Consider the following 22,786-nt stretch of genomic DNA (forward strand, 5'->3'; position numbering starts at 1 on the left):
TATATATATATATATATATATATATATATATATATATATATAAAAAATTTAAAAAACGCCCCTCTCTCCCTCCATGGGTGGTTTCTCCTCCAAGCTGGGGTCCTCTACCAGAGGCCTGGGAGCTTGAGGGTCCTGCAGTATCTTAGCTGTTCCTAGCACTGCGCTTTTCTGGACTGAGAGGTCTGAAGTCTTTCCAGGTATCTGTTGTAGCCACTCCTCCAGCTTGGGGGTTACTGCCCCGAGTGCTCCAATTACCACAGGCACCACTGTCACCTTCACTTTCCAGGCTTTCTCCAGTTCTTCTCTGAGTCCCTGGTATTTCTCCAGTTTCTCATGTTCCTTCTTCCTGATGTTCCCATCGCTTGGCACTGCCACATCCACCACAACGGCTTTCCTCTGTTCTTTATCCACCACTACAATGTCTGGTTGGTTCGCCATTACTATCCTATCAGTCTGGATCTGGAAGTCCCACAGGATCTTTGCCCTCTCATTCTCTACCACCTTCAGAGGTGTTTTCCATTTTGACCTTGGGGTTTCCAGTTCATATTCTGCACACATGTTCCTGTATATTATTCCAGCCACTTGATTGTGGTGCTCCATGTATGCTTTCCCTGCCAGCATCTTACACCCTGCAGTTATGTGCTGGATTGTTTCAGGCGCCTCTTTGCACAGCCTACACCTTGGGTCTTGTCTGGTGTGGTAGATCTACACCTTGGGTCTTGTCTGGTGTGGTAGATCTGAGCCTCTATCGCTCTGGTGCTCAGGGCTTGTTCCTGAGCTGCCAGGATGAGTTCTTCAGTGCTGTCCTGTAGGCCAGCCCTTTCTAGCCATTGGTAGGACTTCTTGATATCAGCCACTTCAGTTATGGTCCGGTGGTACATCCCATGCAGGGGTTTGTCCTCCCATGAGGATCTGTCCTCCAGCACTGTAGCCTCTGCTCTCCATTGCCTGAGACATTCACTGAGCACACTGTCAGTTGGGGCCTTGAGCTTGATGTACTCATGGATTTTGGATGTTTCATCCTGGATAGTGTCTTCTATGTTCACTAGTCCTCGGCCTCCTTCCTTGCGGCTAGCATACAGTCTCAGGGTGCTGGATTTGGGATGGAACCCTCCATGCATGGTGAGGAGCTTTGGTGTTTTAACATCCGTGGTCTGTATCTCTTCCTTTGGCCATCTTATTATTCCTGCAAGGTATCTGATAACTGGCAGTGCGTAGCTGTTTATTGCCCGGGTCTTATTTTTGCCATTGAGCTGGCTCCTCAGGACTTGCCTTACTCGTTGGAGGTATTTAGCTGTTGCAGCTTTCCTTGTTGCCTGCTCCAGGTTGCCATTTGCCTGCGGAATTCCAAGGTACTTGTAACTGTCCTCGATGTCTGCTATTGTTCCTTCTGGGAGTGAGACCCCTCCTGTGTGGACTACCTTGCCTCTCTTTGTCACCATCCGGCTGCATTTCTCGAGCCCGAATGACATCCCAATGTCAGTCCTGTAGATCCTGGTGGTGTGGATCAGGGAGTCAATGTCACGCTCGCTCTTGGCATATAGCTTGATGTCATCCATGTAGAGGAGGTGACTGACGTTCGCCCCATTTCTGAGTCGGTATCCATAGCCAGTCTTGGTGATTATTTGACTGAGGGGGTTAAGACCTATGCAGAACAGCAGTGGGGACAGAGCATCACCTTGGTATATCCCACATTTGATGGACACTTGTGCAAGTGGCTTCCCATTGGCTTCAAGGGTGGTTTTCCATAGCTTCATTGAGTTTCCTATGAAGGCTCTTAGAGTCCTGTTGATGTTGTACGGCTCCAAGCATTCAGTGATCCATGTGTGTGGCATTGAGTCATAGGCCTTCTTGTAATCAATCCAGGCTGTGCACAGGTTGGTGTGTCGTGACTTGCAGTCTTGAGCGACTGTTCTGTCGACCAGGAGTTGGTGTTTGGCGCCTCTGGAGTCTCTACCAATGCCCTTCTGTGTGTTACTCATGAATTGATCCATGTGCCTATTTATCTTGGTTGCAATGATGCCTGACATCAGCTTCCATGTTGTGGACAGACAGGTTATTGGCCGGTAGTTGGATGGGACTGCACCCTTTGAGGGATCCTTCTGGATCAGGATCGTTCGCCCTTCCGTTAGCCATTCGGGGTGAGTCCCATCTCTTAGCAGCTGGTTCATTTGTGCTGCCAGGCGCTCGTGGAGTGCGGTAAGCTTCTTTAGCCAGTAGGCATGTATCATGTCAGGGCCCGGTGCTGTCCAGTTCTTCATACCTGAGACTCTTTCTCGGATGTCTGCCACTGTGATGGTTACTGGATTCTGTTCAGGGAGGTTGCTATGTTCTTTTCTCAGAGAGACCAGCCATTGGGCATTGCTGTTATGTGCTGTCTCTTTCTCCCATATACTTTTCCAGTACTGTTCAGTTTCCAGCCTTGGTGGGTCTGCCTGGCTGTTTTGACCCTGCCACTGAGTGTACACTTTTGCAGGTTGAGTTGCGAAGAGCCTGTTTATTCGTCTGGCTTCATTGTCTCTTGTGTACCTCTTTAGGCGGCTGCTCAAGGCTAGGAGCCTTTGTTTGGCAGTTTCCAGTGCTTCAGGTATGGGCATCTGGCTGTATTTCTTAGGTACTTGCTTTCTTATTGTACCTCTTTGAGCCTCTGTCAGCTTACTCACATTTTGTCCTCTGTTTGGTGCAGTGATTCATGTATTGTCCCTCTTTCCCCCCTGGGGAGTGGGAGTGCTTCCAGACTCCAGTTGGTTCATCCGTGCTCCAGTTCCTGACCGAGTACCTCGTCTCTGCTCCTGCTCCTACACCTGGATGTGGATCCTGTCTCTGGCTCGTCTCGCACCCCCGACTGTCCCCACAACCACGGCTGGATGAAGCTCATCTGCTGGTCTTTATATATGTAGTTGTAGATTTAGATAAGTTAATTCTCTAAGACTTCTGGTACACCGCCTGTCCGTCCTGGGGGAGGATCCCTCCTTCATGTGGACACCCCTGAGGTTTCTTCTTTTTTCTGGAATCCGTTTTTTTAGGAGTTTTTCCTTACAGAGAAGGGGGGTCTAAGGGCAGGAATGCCAGTTTAGTTCAATTTAGTATTTTCCTATTGAACTCTATGTATTCATGATCTTTTTGAGTTCATGTTTCACTTTTTCAATTACCGATACGAAGCCCATTGAGACGACTGTTGTTGTGAATTTGGGCTACAAATAAAATTGAATTGAATTTAAAGGTGCTGCATGTGCACACTAAATTTATCGAATCATTGAGAAATGAATCTAAAAAAGATTCAAATGTACATGAGAAGTATAGCATGGAGCAGGCGTCCCATACCCCCCCCCCATTTGGATGGTCATTTGCTATTTTATTTGTAGTCTGATTACCAGATTTCCTCTACCACATTTGTTTCTGATGCAGGTCAAGACGCTCCCCTCGGTCACATGTCCTACCTACTTCCACCGCCGTCTGAAAGCTCCGGTCTTCAAAGCGCAATACATCCCAGCTGACTGAAACCCCCACCATGAACCGCCGCCTTAAGGAGACGAAAGGGTTTGAGAGCCAAGTATGAGCTCTAACATGACGGACCTGTCCCCGGAGTCAATAGGCTGTTGAGAAGCCCCTCGTGAGTCTGCAACATCAGCATAGAATTACAGCGCTCAGATCGGCCCTGTCGAAGTTATCCTTGCTCTGCATCAAGTCCTCAGATGCCACTTCATTGACATCTCACAAATCAGACATAAAGCTCACTGGTATAGAACTCTGATGGGTTCAGGTCAGCCTGATAGGTTGAAGGTCGTTGTTTCTTTCATTCTATCTGGTCCTGGGCTGTCAGTCAGCCAGCAAAACAAAATCAAGGGGATCATTTTTTATGATAGAAATGATCAGCTCAGGTGTTCTTCATTTCCTGTCAGAGAGGAATCCCTTTACTTATCTGGTTTAGTGACACTCAGAAAGGAGGATTAATAGGAATAAATGAGGATATACCTCCTGCTGTTTATGGATTTGTATGTCTGTGTTTGTTGTGGTAAAACCTCCGTCGGCTCAACAGACGCTTATTTTAAAGCAGAGTTGCGTCTGTCAGCAGAAAGTGACACAAAGACACCACAGCATCATCTGTAATCTGTGTGATGAAGCCTTTTACACACAGATTACAGATGATCGATCTGCTGAATGCATGCAGATGTAGAATGAGAGGAGATCCCCGGCATAGTTTTAAAATGTGAGGCACATGAACGACCCCTCTGTCACATTTCAAATGTCTCTGCTCACATTCAGACCTGTTGGTGTCCGTCTGTGTTGATGCTTTTAAATCGACTCCTGAGCTCCACTCTCTTTGCCCTGGCAGCGGCTGCTTCTGCACGGAGATATTTCTGTTCAGGCTGGGTTTCTGTGAGAGACAGCTAAGTTTAAATTCACCAGCCAATAGGGTGACAGACCTCACCGACCAATCAGATCGCATGAAACGAGGAGTCTGTGGAGCAGCAGAACTGAAAAATGGGAATATTTCTTCACTGATCTTCTGAAGACGTGTGTTGATTAAAACACACAATATGAATATTATATGCTTTAAGTACAAAATACAGTCATATTTACTTTTCAGTCTTCTTTTGTTGCAATGTAGCCGCTAACAGCTAGCTTGTGTTCAGTTTAAAGTAGCTACAAAACTGTTTGTGTTCACGTTTGTCTCAGCTGCTTTGCTCTTAAATGAGTGAAAAAGGTTCTGGTTTGTCTGGAAGTTGAGTCATGACATCTGGATTGCAGGCATTTATCCAGATCTCATGACTCAACTTCCAGACTGGAAGAATCGGTAAACTAGGATTTTCCTGGTGGGGGCCAGCTCGTCTGAGGGCGGAGGGCGATGTTGACGTGGCGTCTCATTCACGTCTGCTGCATATGTAAAGTACATTCAGATTAAGACTGTGTTTCTGAGTATTTCTTTATTCAACCTGCGGTGATTTCGGAGCAAACAGAAAAAAAGCGTTTTTAAAAAGTGGAGCATTTTTGACCATTTTAATGAAAGGTTTCAGCAGAAGTAACAAGTTAGTCTCCTCCAGCAGAACATTACAGGTCCTTACTGCCCACAAGAAGATCATAAATTAATTAAGAGAGACACTCTGTTGAGTTGCACTATCCTCGAAATAGCAGCATGGTAAATTCACAGAGAGCCGCTGGCAGGCTGAGCTGCAGCTCTCTGCAAGACCTGAGAGGAGTTGGCTTCTGGTCACCAAACGAGATTCAACTTAAGGTCCTGTGCTCAGCCGCTTAATGGTGCACATCTTTTAAAACAGCCTGACCTTTACATTGATCTGTCCATTCATTTCCACACTGATTAGATGTAAATCTGTCCTGAAGAAGGATGTATTCAGACTAGAGAGTTGTTTTAATGAGTCTGCATTCATCCAACCACATTTCAATGAGTTGCTGTTTATCATTGTTGCTTCCCTACTCTGTTTACTTCCCATAAAGCCCGGTTACCGGCGCCATTTTGGTCCAGTTGTTCCGCTCCGAGCACAGAGCCTGTTAAGACTAAGGAAAGTCGGAGTGAACTGGAGTTCAGGCCCATTGGAAACAAACCGAGACCACCTCCAAAGATGGGTCCGGGGGCGGTTCCTGGTTCCGGACCAGGGTCTGCTTGGATGTATTCAGACTGAAAATTTGCTCCGGATTATCGGGGAAAACAAACTCCGGTTTCACTTTAAATGAAGCAAACATGTCCAGTCTGAACACAGCCTGAGATTAAATGTCCTGACAATCCTCCAGTCTGTGTGTGTGGTTCTGTGTTGGTGTTTGTGTGTGAAGCACTCTCACAGGGATGCCTTTGTGTAAAGAGTGTAATGCAGCTTAGCCTAGCATAATTAACTATTTTCCAGTTTCTTGCTGCAGCCTGCTGGTAATGGAGCTTCCAGGCTGCTTTCAGCCGCTGTGAGCTGAGGCAGAGTGGGAGCGATGGAGCGAGACGTCTTTGGCCTGAATGCATCCTGACTGCGTCATGCAGGAGTCTGTGTGTGCATGTGTGTGTCTGTGTGCTGATGATCCACACCTTACATGATGGCCTCAGAACTGCTGCTGTTGGACAGACTAACAGATTTCACAGACTCTGAACACATAGCAGTCTTCTTCACAGCGTTCAGCCATCACCACAGGTGATCCCATCACCCCCACAGTCATGTCTGGGAGGAATTCTCCAGCCTTCAATGGAGACAAAGGGGCAGCACTGTTCTTAAGTGTGTCCACACAGCACTTCCACACTGTTTTTAAAGCTGTTTTTTCAGGTGGCAGGTGCTGCCTTTTCTAAACTCAACAAGCTTGGAGCTCATTGGACCTCATCTGTTCCACACAGAAGATGTGGTTTTGTGTGGATGCTTGTCGATTTACTCAAAGTTTGTTATTTTAATCTTTGTGTCAGAGAAGTGTGAGGATGGTTCCCTCAAAAACACTCCAACCCAGGAGATGAGTTAAAAGATTGAACCAAGGCCACAGAGATTACCATCCTGCAGGATCAACGCTTCAGCAGGAAACACCAGAAACTGCACAAAGTTGGGTCTCACACAAGCATAAAGTGGTGATTTTCAACATGAGTCATGGTGACACAACAACTGCTGCTGCACCAGCAAGGAAATGGAACTGGATGTGCAGGGAAAAGATTTAAGCAATAATTACATAATTAAACTACGTAATATACACATAAACTGTTTAATTCTCAATCAACCAAACATTTTAAACAGCTAAAACCTGAATTCAGGTAAAGACCCGTTGGCCGAAACCCTCAACGGCCATCTGAGCACATCGACGAACGATGAACACTTATGAATGACGTACATCAAGCATGGATCACGAAAGACTGAAATATCACACGTGGAAAATACACAAACTGGTTGTTAGCGGGAAAATAACTAGCATATGAGCCTTTTTATCACAAATAAGTTGCTCCTGAGTATAAGTCGCACCTCTGGCTAAATATGTAAAACAAAAACAACTTATACTCTGAAAAATACAGTACAGTACGACTTTTTAAGAAGCTCTTCTGTCCTCCGCTGGTTACCTGTATTATTGACGTCTGTTTGAGAGACACCTGTCCACACCCTTAAACAGTCAAAAACAAAGAGCTCTCACAGGACAACAAGATTGTAAACCTGAACAAGACTGGGATCAACCAATCTATGATGAGTAATCAGCTTAGGGAGGAGAGATAAACTGTTGAGCAATTCTTAGAAAATGGAAGAGGATCACTGACAGTCTCCGCCCACCTGGAGCTCCATGATCTAGAGAATGGTGAGGAAACAGCCCAGAACCACATGGGGGAACTGGTCAATGACCTGAAGAGAGCTGGTACCACAGTAACAAAGGTTACTATAGCAACATGTGACATCATCATAGATCCAAATCCTAATGGTCCACCCTACTTAAACCAGCACAAGTCCAGGTCCGTCTAAAGATCTCCAGAGAACATCTGGATGATCCAGAGCAGAGGTTCCTGGGCCCAATTCTCCCAGTACAAAGGGATTGGAGGTCTGTTCAGATGTTAACATGTTGATTTAAACTGATCTGCGTCTTGTTGGATTTGTATTTAATAGTTAAAGCAGGTCATTTTGTGGTCCATCAAAGTAAAACCTTGTGGAAAAAAATGTTGATGCAATGTGATCATCTCAAGGACATTCACTTTCAAACGGAACAGGTAAAGCAGGTTCCTTAACACAAACTAGATCCAAAAATATTTACAAGGCATTTTGAGAAACACAATTTTGTGGTGATAAAACAAGCATTCTTTAAATAAAAGTTTCAAATGAAATAAACTTTAAATGACATTTAAATAAAGTGCTAATTAAAATATGACCTTATAACTTTTTGATGAACTTGACAAATAAGTTGTCTGAATTTTTGTCCTGGATGTACAAAAATTCGCCGGCCACAGATTCAGAAGAGATTTTGTCGTTTGCGTCCCACTACCTGGCACTCATGGACCAAGATTGGACCACGGCCCCATGGTTAAGAATCACTGATCTAGAGGAGGATTGGGAGAAGATCATGTGATCAGGTGAGACCAAGATGGAACTCTTTGGTTTAAACGCCACTCGCCCTGTTTGGAGGAAGGAGAATGCTGAGTTGCATCCCAAGAACACCGTGCCTATTGTGAAGCACGGGGGTGGAAACATCATGCTATAGGACTGCTTTTCTGACAAAGAACAGGAAGAGTGTGGTCATGTATGTTTGTGTGCTCACTATCCTGTGGAAGTGAAACAGCTCAGCCACAGCTCATAAAAAACAAACTGAAGTGGACCGCCCAGGTAGAGGTGTGGAGCATCCCTTCAGGGATTGTTTGGGTCTCAGCCTCCGGACCGCTTTGACGAATCTGAATGGTTTCTATTTGAAACGGTGCAGAGGAGGAACACATGTTTTCACATCGGTTGTCAGCCGACTCCATACGAGCAACTTGACACATTGATTTTTGAATGAACTATTCTAAAGATGGGAAGTTGACTAGAGTGGGAACAACAAGTTATTTGGCCAATCTAACCAAGATGGAATTGGACAGTAAAGTTTCTCAGAGTCACGAATCACACGACTCCCTAAAAGTCTCAGTGAATTCCAACTGAGCAGATGTTTTCTTCAAAAACGCAGTCAACAGTGTCTTTGACAATAAACACAGTAACTCTGACTTCTCTTCAGTCAAACAATGAAAACGCTGCAAAATACTAATGCCTTTCATGGAAGATTAGCTCTGAGTTCCCATCCTTTACCAACTGCTGCAAATTGTCAGAGACATCATGACCATTCCTTTGTTTTTGTTTTTTGGAAAGACAACGTTGAGTTCAGACTTGAGCTTTGTTATTAGAAGCTCGTAAAAGTCAATTCTGCCTTTCTAGGGAAGTCTTAACTTTTCAAAGTGTATCAGTAAAGCAGTGATGGTAGAGCTGCTGAGCCAGGTCTGGTTTCCATAGTCCGTTATGTGATAAAGGAGCCCAAAGGCTTTGCTTTGAGCTTAGACAGGTGTCTATTCCTGGATCAAAGCTGTCACTGCTGGATTTCTCGTCTCAAAACACCTCAGCGCATCATCACCCAGAGACCTGCAGCTGATGGTCTAACTGTTCAGTTCTGGAATTGTTTTTGTCAAATAAACTGGGTAAATGCAGCATGAAAACATTAAGCTGAATGTCATTTGCATCAGCAGGAGGCAGCACAGCGTCATCAGCGTATCACAGCCACCTGATTCTAGTTTTAATGGAAATTTTAACTCCATTTAGGTTGTTCAACTTTGTCCTTCATATGCGTGTGAATACAGACACTTTCTGGTAGGTCTACAGACGTTGTGTCCGACTCATCAACAAGATACAAAGCAAACAAGCAGCTAACACATAAACACCAGTTTCAGTCTGTGTTCACTCTGCGCCTTGGCTAATGTCACCCTGGATGTCAGGCCATCATGAATCTGTTTAATCAGGTTGACCAACTTTTCAGATGCATCCAGAACCTGCCGGAGTGTGTCTGTTAAGGAGTCAACAATAACCCGACACTGAGGGTAACCACTCCCAGTAGATTCTAAGAGTGAGGATAAATCCAACCAGTGGAAAAAGAGAAGGAAAGTCAAACAGACTGAGACGGAGAAAACACGGCAGGGGGAAACCGACACATCCCAACAAGTAAACTCTGAAAGATGAAACCATCCAACTGTTTTTGACAGCCTCTCACATGATCACAGACAGAACCAACACTGATCACACTCCTGTGGTTCGTTTGGAGCCACATCACAAAAGAAACAAAGGGAACGCTTAGCAACACACTGCACACCGGGCCCACTAAGAATCTGCCAATGGGGTGGGGGAATGGTCTTACCAAGAATTCTTGTTTTAGGAAAAATGTTCTAGTCACCAAGACATATTCTCGTAAAATGAGATTCTTTTGCTACTGAAGGTTATTGATAGAATCATTTTCTTGAAGGAGTCAAAGTAAGACAATTTTTCTTGAAATAAGAGTCTTTTTACTTTTTTAATGTTGAGTTTTTGCGGTGCACCTGCACACCTGCACTGACTGAGGTTGGAGCTCAGCTGCTGCAGCGCCTCCACACCACCCCAACCCAAAAAAGATGCAGACATCGCAGATCTGTTTCAGTAGCCAGTTCCTCAAAGAATAACGATCAATGAAGAATATTTTGACACGCCTACTTCCTGAAACACCATACAAAGATGGCTGCTGCTTTCAACTGGTAGGTTCCTCACTGACAAAAGGGTCTCCCCTCGGTCCACCCTGGCTCTCATGTCTCCCTGTGGGACGAGCGTCGTAAGCTGCAGGTCCTCATGAAGCACCGTAGAGCCAACAGCAGAGGAAGAGGAGAGAGCATGAAGAGTACAATGCACCAGAGATAAAGAGATGAATGAAGGCTGGGATGGAGAGATGCTTCGAGAGAGAAAACCACAGAGGAGATAACTGCAAGTGTCGCCATAGAAACAAAGGAGGCTGTGCTGATCTAATTAGAGGCAAACAGCCAGGAGACCAACAGAGAGAGAAATCACCCCTACTTCAAGTCTCTTAGTTCACAGCAGGCCTTAAAAATGGAGCCACACCATAGATCTGCAGGATGGGATCAATCATTTTCAAAATGTTTGCTACAGTCAGTGTTTGTGTTTCTGGAGCTATTTCTTTTTCCCATTTGCATGAAACTTCACTTCTCTGTAAGTCCGGAGCAAAGGTGGTGCACAAGTGAACAAACAACAGGAGAATATTGAAATGACAGATTCTCTGCTGAATATGAATATCCCTGAATATCAACATTCAAAGGTCAGAACATTCAGCCCGTCCGTCTGTGTGCTGGAGGCTCCACCCAATGAGGCCCAAATAGGGATGTGTCTGTGTCCCCATAGACGCCTTTTTGTCCATTTGTTTTTGTGTTTTCATTTCTTTTTGCAGTGCAACAACACAAAAGGCTTAAAGCTGCACAAAGCTCTCTCCTGGCTGACAGACGTTTCTGCAGGTTAAAGCTTTTGTCATAAAAATCCAGCATTTCACACCCAACTGCTCAAAAAGGTTGAGGTGTGGAAAAGCATGAAGCTAAAACACCGATTTTACAAAGGTTCTCCTCAGTTCTCTGCATTATTGTCCATCAAACATCTGCTTTCTTCACTCACAGTGAATCTTCCCTTTTCCTATTGGATTTGCTTTTGCTGTTTTCAGACAAATTGGCAGAAAGCTCCACTGATGGCTGCTTTTTATGATTACTGCCTCACCACTACAAGTTTTTAAAAAATCATGAGGGTCTTTGAACATTTGCCAGCATGATTTTTAAACTCCCTGAAGTTCACTTAACCTCAGTAAAGAGGCGAATGGCTTTCATAGCAGCTCTCACCTTTGGATGTATCTACTCCTGCACACCTCTGAGTGTGACAGTGTGTGTGTACAGATGTGTGTGTGTGCATGTGTGTGTGTAAGCTCGTTATTTGCCAGCTATCCCACCGTTTGGACCCCATGAACCAGATGCACGACGCTGTGGGGGATTTCAGCATCATCACAAACACAGATGACACGAACAGACCTCCAGCTCTGAAAGGGGGTTTCAGAACTCCGTTTCAGAGTCCTGGACCACTTTACTGTAGCGAAGAGTCGCCTCAAACATGAAAAATAAATGACACTAAGACAAAGAAAGCTCCGTTCACTATCCTACATAATGAAACGCTCCAAGTGAGCCATTCCCTCACAGCCCTTTAAGGTCACAGAGCGTCATCTTTGGTGTTGCTGAATGATCCCACCCGTCTGCAGCTACTTCACTGTTTTAAAGTAGAAGAACTGAGCCGTGTGACCCACGTCACCTAAAAGCGGATGTGCAGGTGTCTCAGGAAAGGACGCTGACACGTCTCCAGTGTCACCAGCTGGAAAAAAATCTTCCAAATTGTTTCAAGTCTTCAGCAAAACGAGAAAAAGAGAGAAGGAAGTGGTGATAGCTGCAGTTAAAAGAATTATCTTTTCAGATATTGGCTTCCATTCTAACTGGTTTTATCAGGAATAAACACATAAATGCTTAAAACAGGGAACACGGAACAAGAGAAACATGGTGTCAAAGAAAATAAGGAAGAAAAAGTTGGCAGCGGGCCAATTGAAGCTTTTTGTGGATTTTGTTCCAAGAAAATTCAGGATCCTCTCTAAAGGAAATCTAAGGTGTGACCGCTGGTTTGCTTCTCCCTTTATAGTGCAGCAGACTGATAGACCAACCTACATTTATCCATCCATCCATCCATCCATCCGTCCATCCAATCATCCATCCATCCATCCCTGCATCCCTCCATCCATGGACTGTGAGTGCAGCAGATGACTACATTCCCGTCTTCACACAAAACTCCTCTATTTCTGTTCTCTGCTTCCACATTCATGAAGCTTACAATCTCTGTGGAAACATTTTTTTACCTTCTCTTTGATAAACATTGATTATTAGCATTGAAAAACATTTAATGAACTCAGGAAACTAAAGTGATAGACCTTTCTTTCTACCACAGGATTTTGGATTTTGGCTGAAAACGGCGTCATCAGAATGAAAACTCCTCTGGGAACGCCTTGAAAACACATCAGAAGAGGATCGGAGGGGGACTGGAAGGATTTGTAGTATTTTAACGTTTGCCCCCATGTGTCTGACACATGCACTTCACTACCCCCCCCCCCCCTCCCCTCCTTCCAAACTTAGACCACTTCAAGAATCTTCACTTCAGAAAATATATGGGCCTTTAACATTTCATTTGAATTTATGTTAAATGAAGGATGTCTGCCTAAAATAGTGTACTCATAACAATGTGGTTTCCAGAAAATGCAGAGATGTGGTTGTGAGGGGAGCCTGTCAAGACTGGGATTTGGGCGTGGCACTACGTTTGCTACCTGTGTGCAGACACAGAGACTGTTGCTGCCACAGGCGGCCTCTCCCAGCAGCACTCAGCTTAATGCTTCTCTTGTAATTGAAAGGATAAGCAAGACATCCTGCAGGGATTCTCGGGGCGGAGGCAGCAGGATTGCGGCGCTGCTGGAACTCACAGAGCAACCAGCTCCCTGCAGGAGGAGGAGGAGGAGGAGAAGCTGATGAAACAAAGGAGCGGCCTCCTCCCCCCAGAAAAACAGCAGAGGTTTCTGTGTCTCCAGGACCTTAGGAGGAATCAGGCAAATGTTTCTACACGCCAAGTTTCTCCCAATTGAAATGCTCAAATTGCAGAAACGATGGTTTTAAATAGAGACACGTGTTTTAGGGGAAGTCAGTGGACAGTGTGACCAGGGGAGGAAAAAAAGTCAACCGTTGAATTTTATGTAGAATTTTTGTTTTCTGGGTGTTTCTGTCACAGATACTAAATTCTGTCATTTGAAGTTTAGATATTACAGAATTTCTTTTTTTCCCCCAAAATAGGGAGAACAATTCAAATAGAAAAACACTGATGATTTTACTGATTTTAGCAGTTTTTGTTTGTAAAACTGCATCACTTGGATGTGGAACTAAAACATTTTTCAAACTGGAATACCTTCAAAATGTCATGCTGTCAGCCAAAGTGATTCCCAGATTCTCCAAATCACTAAACTGAGGTTGTTCTGTGGAAGAGGAAACGCCATCGTGGTTTCAGCTTGACCTGGAACGGTTTTTGGGGCGTGACGGCATAATCCCAATGCATAATCCTAATGCTGGCAGGGTGATCCCAGTGATGACATCCCTACGATAATCCCATTTATTATTACTGGAGACGACAATTCGGACAAAGGGGTCAAATCAGGGTCAACGCCAGGTGAAGGAAAAACCAGATTATACATTTGAAAACCTTTAAAATAAATCTTAAAAGTGCAAAGTGCACATTATAAGCTTGAAAAAAATTTAGAAAGTTGGATAATAACATTGTAAATTTGTAATATATATATATATATATATATATATATATATATATATATATATATATATATATATATATATATATATATATATATATATATATATATATTGCAAACTTGAAGGAAACATTGAAAATAACAAAACCTGTAAATTTGTAACTAAAACTGGTAAAAACGTCAAAACCAAAACGAAGGTTAATTTGTAACAGATGCTGTTTTGTATTTTCAACTTTTTCTTTTCTTCGTTTCTTTCCTTCTTCACTCTCAGTCCTCAGTGTAAAGTTTTGCTTTTCCTGCTGACCATGAACGCCACGTGATTTGACCCCACAGCTGAAGTGGCATCTGCATAAAGGCCGCCAAAAGCCAGAGATGGTGCTGGGTTTAGTGTCAGACCTACAGACACACTGAGGCTGTTCACCAGCATGAAGCCTTCAGTGGATCTGACTTTGCTCCGCCCACCTCAGCAACACCCGAGAATGGTAGGTTATGAGGAGGAAGTAAAAAAGTGAAAGGTTTGTCGTGTCCACCCGCTGCCAATCAAAAGGCCACACCCCTAATAATGCAAACATTTAGGTTTTAATTGAACCAAACAGCTGATTAAAAAGAGTTGTTATTAGTAGAAACTAAAGAGAGAAAGATGGAAAAGATTTTAGAAACCAGACCATACATCCGTTTATTTTAGGTGTAAACTTTGAATGTCTGATCAAATCACTGCTGATTAGTCAAAGTCCTGAAAAGAGCCGTTCATTCATTTCTAATAGGTTAATCATTTTTTCCAAAAGGTTTTTACTAAGATAAGATGGTTAAACAACTTAAAGAAATTGTGTTGAAATTTTTTTGAAAGTCAAGTTCATCATGCGTAGAAAAGTCAGGTGTTGTTTTTATTGAATGCACTCAAATGTTTGTCATTGGCAGATGTGATGTCATTGGGAGGTCAGGGGCGTGTCTCCTCATTCCCCTGATGCTTAGTGGGAGGAGCTACCTGCTCTGCTATAAGACGTCATCGGCGTCTCCTTTCACCTCAAAGAGCTGCAAAGCTGGACATCAGCTTTCACATGGAGATGATGAAGGAAACTCTCAACTCCTTTGTCTTTGTCACTTAAATCCTTTTGTAAAATGACGTTACTCAGAAACGTCCCCAACCCAGCTGAGAAAGAAGCAGATTACAGTAGCAGAGTGCAGCATTTAGCGTTTCTTCTGGAGTAAATGAAGATACTCTATGCTAAAAAGAATATCTGGCTAAAATAGTTTAGCCAAACTTAGATTCATAAAATAAAACTGATGCTTCATTATTAACATGTAAAAGACTTTTCAAACAATTTTTGCAAACTTCCCATTACGTTCTTAATATTTCTTTATTGAATGTTTAATGTTTAATGTCAGCCTTTACAACCGTCCAAATCTTTGGTGAAGTGACGTCTTCAATGGTTACAGTAACCATTGGATCATCAGTTTGGGATTTTGTTCAACCGTGTCAAGCAGGTTTACAGCAACAAGTCGGCAAACAGCCTGCAGATGAGAATCTGAAAACTCTGAATAATTAAATGCACCTCAAAGGCAGCATCAGCTGATCATTGTCACAAAGTGATGATCACAGATAATCTTATCAGCTGCTTCTTTCTGCACGTTAGCAGCTTCATTCCTGCAGCATAAATCGCATTCTTCCACACTTCATCTATTCCTGCGCTTTCACTCTTTTAGACACAGAAGGTTAAATAAATCTTCAGTTTGATGCTGAATTCATTGAATGTGTCATATCTCAGGTAAATGTGTGAAATGAAAAAACTCTGACTGGGCTAAACTGACTCAAAGTTCCTGCAAAAAACAACCACGGGGGCAAAACCCGCATTGGAGCGTCTGCGCCTCCGTGAACATGGGCGTGCAGACAGACGCTCCAGTGCATTGACAGGAAAACACTCCTGCTGCCATCAAAGAACAGACTTTCTCTGATCCATCCACAGAGAAAGTCTGTTAATTATTGATACAACTTTAGTGCAGCATCCCTCCTCTGAGAGGAGCTCATTAGAGAGCAGCTCACTGAGAAATCTGCTCTGCAGCTCTGCAGCTCTGCAGCTCTGCAGCTGCGCAGCTCTGCAGCTCTGCAGCTCTGCAGCTCTGAAGCTGAAGAGTCTGTTCACATTTCATTGCAGACAAAAAAAACAATTGCTCAACCCTAAAAGACCAACATAACAGAAGCCGGACCAACTCTGATCACAACAGATCAGCAGGAGTCAGCAACCTGCTGCTCCTTCTTCCTGCAGCTGCGCTGCCACAGGGCTGGACCCCCCTTTTCTTCTGCCTCTCCTCCAGCTCTGGCTCCCCAGCTTGCAGTTGATCAGCTGACCAGCATCAAGCAGCCCAGGGGGAGCGGGAAAACAGACATGGCTCCTCATGAGGACCAGGATTGTCCAGCCCTGCTCTGGACTACAACCATCCTGTCCAGAAGGGAGGTGCTGAAATGCCTCGGTGCTCGTCTGGAAGAAGCTACCGACTCACCTATCCTGAGCGGGAACAGCCGGCGCGGCTTGGAAAGCTCAAAGTCACGGTGCATGTGCATGGCGGTGCACTTTAACAAAGTCAACGCCTCTTTTCAGGGGAGGAGGTGTGGCATTTCAGCACTAGGTGACAACAGGAAGGTACACCGTCTCATTTAACCCAATTGGGGGTCCTGTCATCCTTCCCTGTCACCCCCATAAATACTGATGGGTTGACCACCACAGCTCTGAAGGATGTGGGTGAAGCTGGCAGGAAGACATGTGGGTGTCAACGTTTAGACGGCCCCCATCAAGGGTCCTTCTTATTCAAAGTCGTGATGGACTGATCCTGAAATCCTCCCCAAACACAACATTTCTGACATTTACATCAACATGAGACAGAATGTCCTGTAGTGTTGTCAAGCTTTAGACTCAAATGTGTGTGACAAGGTGTTCTCCTGAGCGGTTAGCGTGCTCGCCTTACTGGTGGTTTCGTTTTGACAGTTGTAGAAAAAGTACAACTTTAAACTCAGTTTGACACCAGACTGAGCATACAAGGATGACAGTACACAGAAAAGGACTACGTTTCAGTTAGCCGCCAGTAGAAAACCCAGACCTTTTTCACATAAAAGACTCTCAGACAGACGCTCTTTAAAATCCAGAAATCTGATGTTTCGTTTCTTCAAGGTTTGACTGATTTCAGGAACTCCCAGAGTATTTATCACCGAAACTTTAGGATTTTGATTTTAAAAACTTGGGATGTGACCTAATTAACAGTCTTGCCACGCAGTACGAGGGTCATGGTTTGAACCCCAGCTGGGTTCCTCTGTGTGGAGTTTGTATGATCTCTGCGTCCACGCGTGGCTTTTCTCTGAACACCTCGGCCCCCTCCCAACGTCCAAAAACACGCCTCACAGGTTCACTGGTGATACTAAATGATCCTGTAGGTGTGCCTGTGTGTGTGTGGGGGTGGGGGGGGGGTGTAGGTGTGTGGGGGGGGGGGGTGTAGGTGTGTGTGCCTGTGTGTGTAGGTGTGTGTGTGTGTGGGGGGGGGTGTAGGTGTGTGGGGGGGGGTGTGGGGGGGTGTAGGTGTGTGGGTGTGTGTGTGTGTGGGGGGGGGGGGGTAGGTGTGTGGGGGGGGGGGTGTAGGTGTGTGTGCCTGTGTGTGTAGGTGTGTGTGTGTGGGGGGGGGGGTGTAGGTGTGTGGGGGGGGGTGTGGGGGGGTGTAGGTGTGTGGGTGTGTGTGTGTGTGGGGGGGGGGGGGTAGGTGTGTGGGGGGGGGGGTGTAGGTGTGTGTGCCTGTGTGTGTAGGTGTGTGTGTGTGTGGGGGGGGGTGTAGGTGTGTGGGGGGGGGGTGTAGGTGTGTGTGCCTGTGTGTGTAGGTGTGTGTGTGTGTGGGGGGGGGTGTAGGTGTGTGGGGGGGGTGTGGGGGGGTGTAGGTGTGTGGGTGTGTGTGTGTGGGGGGGGGGGGGGGTAGGTGTGTGTGTGTGTGTGTGTACTATGAAACTAAACTTAACTGTTTCCACTAAGTCAAATCCATCCAGGACATATATAAAGAATATTGAGAGTAAAACAACATTTCTGCATATTTTTGTCCAAATTATTGTGAATCAGTAGCAGATTAAAAAAAAAAAGTTTGTCAGACATCGAAGCTACGATCTGGAGGCCACAGCCTCCAAGCTCCGCCCCTTTCTGATCATCCACTGTCAGACCAACAGATCCATGAAGGTCTTTGTTCTCCCGGTCTGAGCTGGAATCTGGATCAGAACTGGACGGATGGATGGATCTGATACTGCTTTAATGTTGCTGCCATGTTCGCTGCTCTGTTAATGTTCGGTTGAGGGTGTGAGCGGCTGTCAGCTAAAGAGAGAGTGTAAACAAAAGGATGATGGGAAATGAGGACAGGCTTGCTCCATGCCAACAGCTCAGAGGTGACATTCTTCAGAAACTAAGTCCTAGAAAGCGACAATGGTTTTTTGGCTAAAAACAGCATCATCATCATTAAAAGACGACAGGAACGGATCAGAAGATCGAAGTGAGACTTTAAGAAAGACCAAAAAACTGGAAAAAAACTAATGTTTTCAACGTGAGGTCTGTGAGGAAACACTTTAAGAGGTGTTGAGACAGTCTAGCTGTGATTGGTTTATGTGGAAATTCTTTGCCACTTAACTTGGTTGGGAGGCGCTGCAGCCCCTTTAGCTTAGAATACAAATGTTTTGATCATGTGTGGAGGAACTAGCAGGGAAATCTGTCACCAAAAAGGACCACACAGCTGCTGGGAGAACAAGCATTTCACTGGTGTCTGACGGACGTTTCACAGCCTCATGCTGTGTTTTGGTGCCTGGGATCTGAGAGCCGGCAGCAATCCATAGACTTGAGCTCAATGCAGTATTGATCGGTGCAGAAGCTCGAAGGAGGAAGACGTGTGCTCTTATTAGCAGCTCTGTCCATCTTCCTGAACCTGACAGAAGTGGCATCTGCTAGGAATGTACGTGTTGGTTGATGGAAAAGGCAGCAAAAGGAACCTCTTCTCGTTCGAGGACTCAGAAAGAGAGGAGAGACAGCGAGCGTCTCACCTCCTTCATGGCAGGGTCAACGTTTCTGTAAAATGCTTCACAATAATCTGCCTTCCAGGAAACAGCAGCTTGAATTTGCAGATTGCTTTTACTTTCATCTTCATAGCCTCGGCACAGATTTGTTAATATTCGGAGTCAGTCGGCAGAATCGCTTCAGAGCGAGTTCTCTGGAGTTTAAAGAGCCGAACTGACAAAGCAGAGCAGCCTCTGTGTTTGGAACAGTGTTGGGACCAGATCCAGTCCAGTTTCCTCAGTAAGCAGTGGGAAGTATTACTATGGAACTTCACTCAGCTCATATTCAATCCCTTTTGCATGACAGCATTCAAAGTGTATCAGTTTGAAGCAGTGAGACCATCAGATGATAAATATGCCTCCAAGAAGATCTTCTTCTTTTCTTGGACACTATTGCTGTTCTAGTCTGTCTGAGACTCTCAGGTTCTCCGTTTCTCTTCTTTATCCAGAGTAGATCACATGTTCTTTAAGGTTAAACTGACCAAAGCTGAGTGAGGCTCCTCCGTCTGTTCTTCCTCTGCTTTCACAGAAAGAAACTCTCTCATTAGTGGTTATTGTTAAACCCTCCTAAAATACTATGCACAACATTTTGTCGGTCAGATGCTGCGTTAAGTTTCTGAAAGTCTTAAACAGAAATGAATCAAAATCACCAAGAATTTCCACAATCTATTAGACTCACAGCTTTTTTATTTTGGTTTTGATTCTTTCCGTTCATTCGATTTTGATTTCTGCACATTTAGATGTTATATTTACAGAAAAACACTAACCTTACGTCAATACATTTTTAAGATTCATATTATCCCAACCTGCTCCAGAACCTGATGGAGTTCACACACTAAGACATGTATTTGTGAGATGATCACATGACATCATTCCCACAAACAGAAGCCTCCTCTCCACAGCTCAGACTGTGTTCACAGCATTGTCTGTCCTTGTGTGTCATTTCCCACTCCTGGAAACATCCAGATGGAAGTTTTTGATTGGAGTGGGTCTTTAACATCTTTAGGAAAATCTGAAATAAACAAACTTTAAAATAATTCTGTTGCTTTACAGACCCGTTTCAATAAAAATCCTATTTTTGATTTCTTTAACAGGTTCTTTATGCAAATCATTGTGAATCAGGAACAGCATTTGAAAAAGCCTGTAGCAGTGACGTAGGAGCTCCAATCTGCAGGCCGTTAGCTCCAAGCTCCGCCCATTTCTGATCATCCACCTGCAGACCAGTAGATCCATGAAAACGTCTGTTTTCGTGGTCTGAGCTGGAATCTGGATCACAACTGGACGGATGGATCGCTACGATACTGCTCGCCATTTTTTGTGCACCACTAGTTAGTTTGGGGTTGTGAGGGGCTGTAAGCTAGAGGGGAAAGGGTGTAAACAGATGGATGATGGGAAGTGAGGGCGGGCTTGCTCTACTCCAACAGTACTGCCCACGTCTGCCGCTCTGCAGAAACTATGTCCAAAAATCAACATCATCATCATAACTGCGTTATCTCAGTTTAAAAAAAATCCTCCGTATCGCAGCTATCTGACTGTCACAGAGAAAAACTCCCTTCAGCTGCCCTTTGACCTCCCAACAATTCAAATTACCTTTTTCATGGTGGCAAAAACTCTTAATAAATAAACTGAAGCATAGCAAAACCCTGGGTGCAACAAGGAGTGGCGTGGCGTGGCGTGGCGTGGCGTGGCGTAACAACAAAAAACAAAGCGGACGGCAGTGGGACAGAGGGCCGATTCAAAACAGACCAAAGCCGTAACATTACTGACCGAAACCAAACCAAAGTTCAGTCCTTCACCCGTCTGCTTAACTTGGCTTTTAGCTAAATGTTTTATTTGTTTGTTCGTTTATTTATTATTTATTAAGAGTGTTATTAATGCCAAATTTTAACATTCCTTATCTTATTGTTTTAATATTGAATTGCTCATTGCTTTTATTCAAGTTTCTACTCATTATGTTGTTTTATTAGCAGTTGTTCCTCATTTCGATCCATTGACTGCATAGCAGAACTGGACTGAGTGATCTCTCCCCCCAATAGGAAGAACCAAATCCCTCGTTTTTGAGAAGCTACAGGGGTTTGATCTGCCTGTTTTCTCACCTAACATCTTCAGAAAAAGACTTTATAACAGCATGAAAGTAATATTTATCACAGGAAAACGTTTGAGCGCCATCTTTGTTCACACAAACTCTGACCATAAACACATCCAATCCACCAAAGGCATGATGGGAACTGAGAGTTACTCCTCCTTTCAGAACCATCAACTGTGTCCAAGCAGGCTCCATCAGCAAGGAGGAATGTGTTTCTGCATAACACAAAGGAATCCATCAGTCGAGGACTGGATCTTTCAGGTCAGCTACAGTTGTTGTTTTCAGACACTTCTGCAGAGAAGAGAGACTTGATGGAGTCACGTTTTGGGAGCATGACAGCCATGCAGGTCCTTGTAAGAGTAAATGGTGGATAGTTTAGTGTCTGTGACAGCAGATCCTCCTCGTCTGTTCATGCAGCACTGCAGACGGCTGTGATCTCCTCCTCTGCAGACTCAGCTGACAGCTCCCGCTGAAACCCAAACACTCACTGAGTCACTGCGTCTGACTGCTGGGAGCCCGTTTACACAGCCTGCAGACAGACAGACAGAGCCCCGCGCCGTGTGTTTGCATGTGCGTGCACGCATGTTGACATGTCCGTTAAGGCACAGCGACGCACGAGACATCAACACAGCACGGCTCTGATAAGGGGTCCAGACAGACGCTGTAATGCCCTCTAGCCCCGCCCAGACCTGCAATTATGGTCATCATGTGAGCCTGTTCAGCACCAATTCAATCAGACACACACACAGGAAAAAGGCAAGCAGCTCCCCCAGCACGGCCCGCAACAACCTGTCAATAACCTCTCAGCTCACAACACAAACGCACACATACAGACTCACACAAGCAGTGGATGATGAGTGGATGCACTCTGTAGATGCTTTGGTCCACGTTGGTCTTTCAACCCATCACCCTTCATATCCCGGACGCATCACATTTTAGAAAATCCACTGCTTTGTGTGTCGTCCCAGCAACACAGGAGCCATTCCAGGGGACGTCACCCGTTACATCGACCACAAATCCCTCTCACCCGTGGGGGGAGGGAGGGGCAGGATCCAAATGAGCGGCCCAGGAAATGGAGTCACTGCCTCAAACCCAAATTCCTGTGGAGCACGTAACCTTAACGGCATCCAGACCCCCACCCCCCTGACACACGCATGGAGCATCCTCTGTGGCAGTGGTCTATTCCTAAGTGATAAAAATAGAAACGTAAAAATCCACTAAATGCTCCAGAAAATGAAGGACAGACTCATTTGTAGCTCCAGACCCACAGATCTCCATCCAAACAGCTGAACTCTGGAGATGCGGGCCTTCATTCTTCCTACAGTCTAAGTTCAACTCAACAAACGCTTTTACAGTTTAGTATTCAAGGTTCCTGATGATAAACCAAACTGATAGAGTGAAGCTCTGCTTCCAGTTTGTCCCCCCGCTGTCAGTGGGAGGCCTCGTGTGGGACCCCCGCACCGGCGTCACGTGCGCTCTCACTCCGAAAATCTCCCACCAAACAAGAGATCAGAACTTCACACCACGTCCTGCTGTGAGGAGAACGCCTTCATGCGTTGTCCCGTCCTTAAATCCACTCAGCGTGGAGCATCACACAACCCATGACCACCTGCCCACCCCCACTCCCCCCACCGATGCAGCAAAAGCCACTCACCCTGTCAGGACCACCACAAAGTCCATGACGTTCCAGCCGTTCCGTAGGTAGGACCCCTTGTGGAATGCAAAACCCAGGGCGATGATCTTGATGCCAGCCTCGAAACAAAATATTCCAATGAAGTAGGGCTCTGTGTCGTCCTGCAAGGCAGACG

General features: G+C 45.1%; 1 protein-coding gene across 13 annotated transcripts in view; it reads right to left on the minus strand.

The window, feature by feature from the left end:
- Window positions 1-22,786, minus strand: part of LOC101157063 (voltage-dependent N-type calcium channel subunit alpha-1B) — a 116,964-nt gene that overhangs the window by 89,505 nt on the left and 4,673 nt on the right. For all 13 annotated transcript variants that reach the window (XR_002873912.1, XM_023958889.1, XM_023958888.1 and 10 more), the window contains exon 3: window positions 22,633-22,772. Coding sequence is in view for 12 of the 13 variants with exons in the window: in XM_023958889.1 (XP_023814657.1) it covers window positions 22,633-22,772 (140 nt within the window). In the remaining variant the exon portion in view is untranslated. The remainder of the gene's footprint in view (window positions 1-22,632; window positions 22,773-22,786) is intronic.

This window comes from Oryzias latipes, chromosome 9 (assembly GCF_002234675.1).
Source record: "Oryzias latipes chromosome 9, ASM223467v1".
NCBI lineage: Eukaryota > Metazoa > Chordata > Actinopteri > Beloniformes > Adrianichthyidae > Oryzias > Oryzias latipes.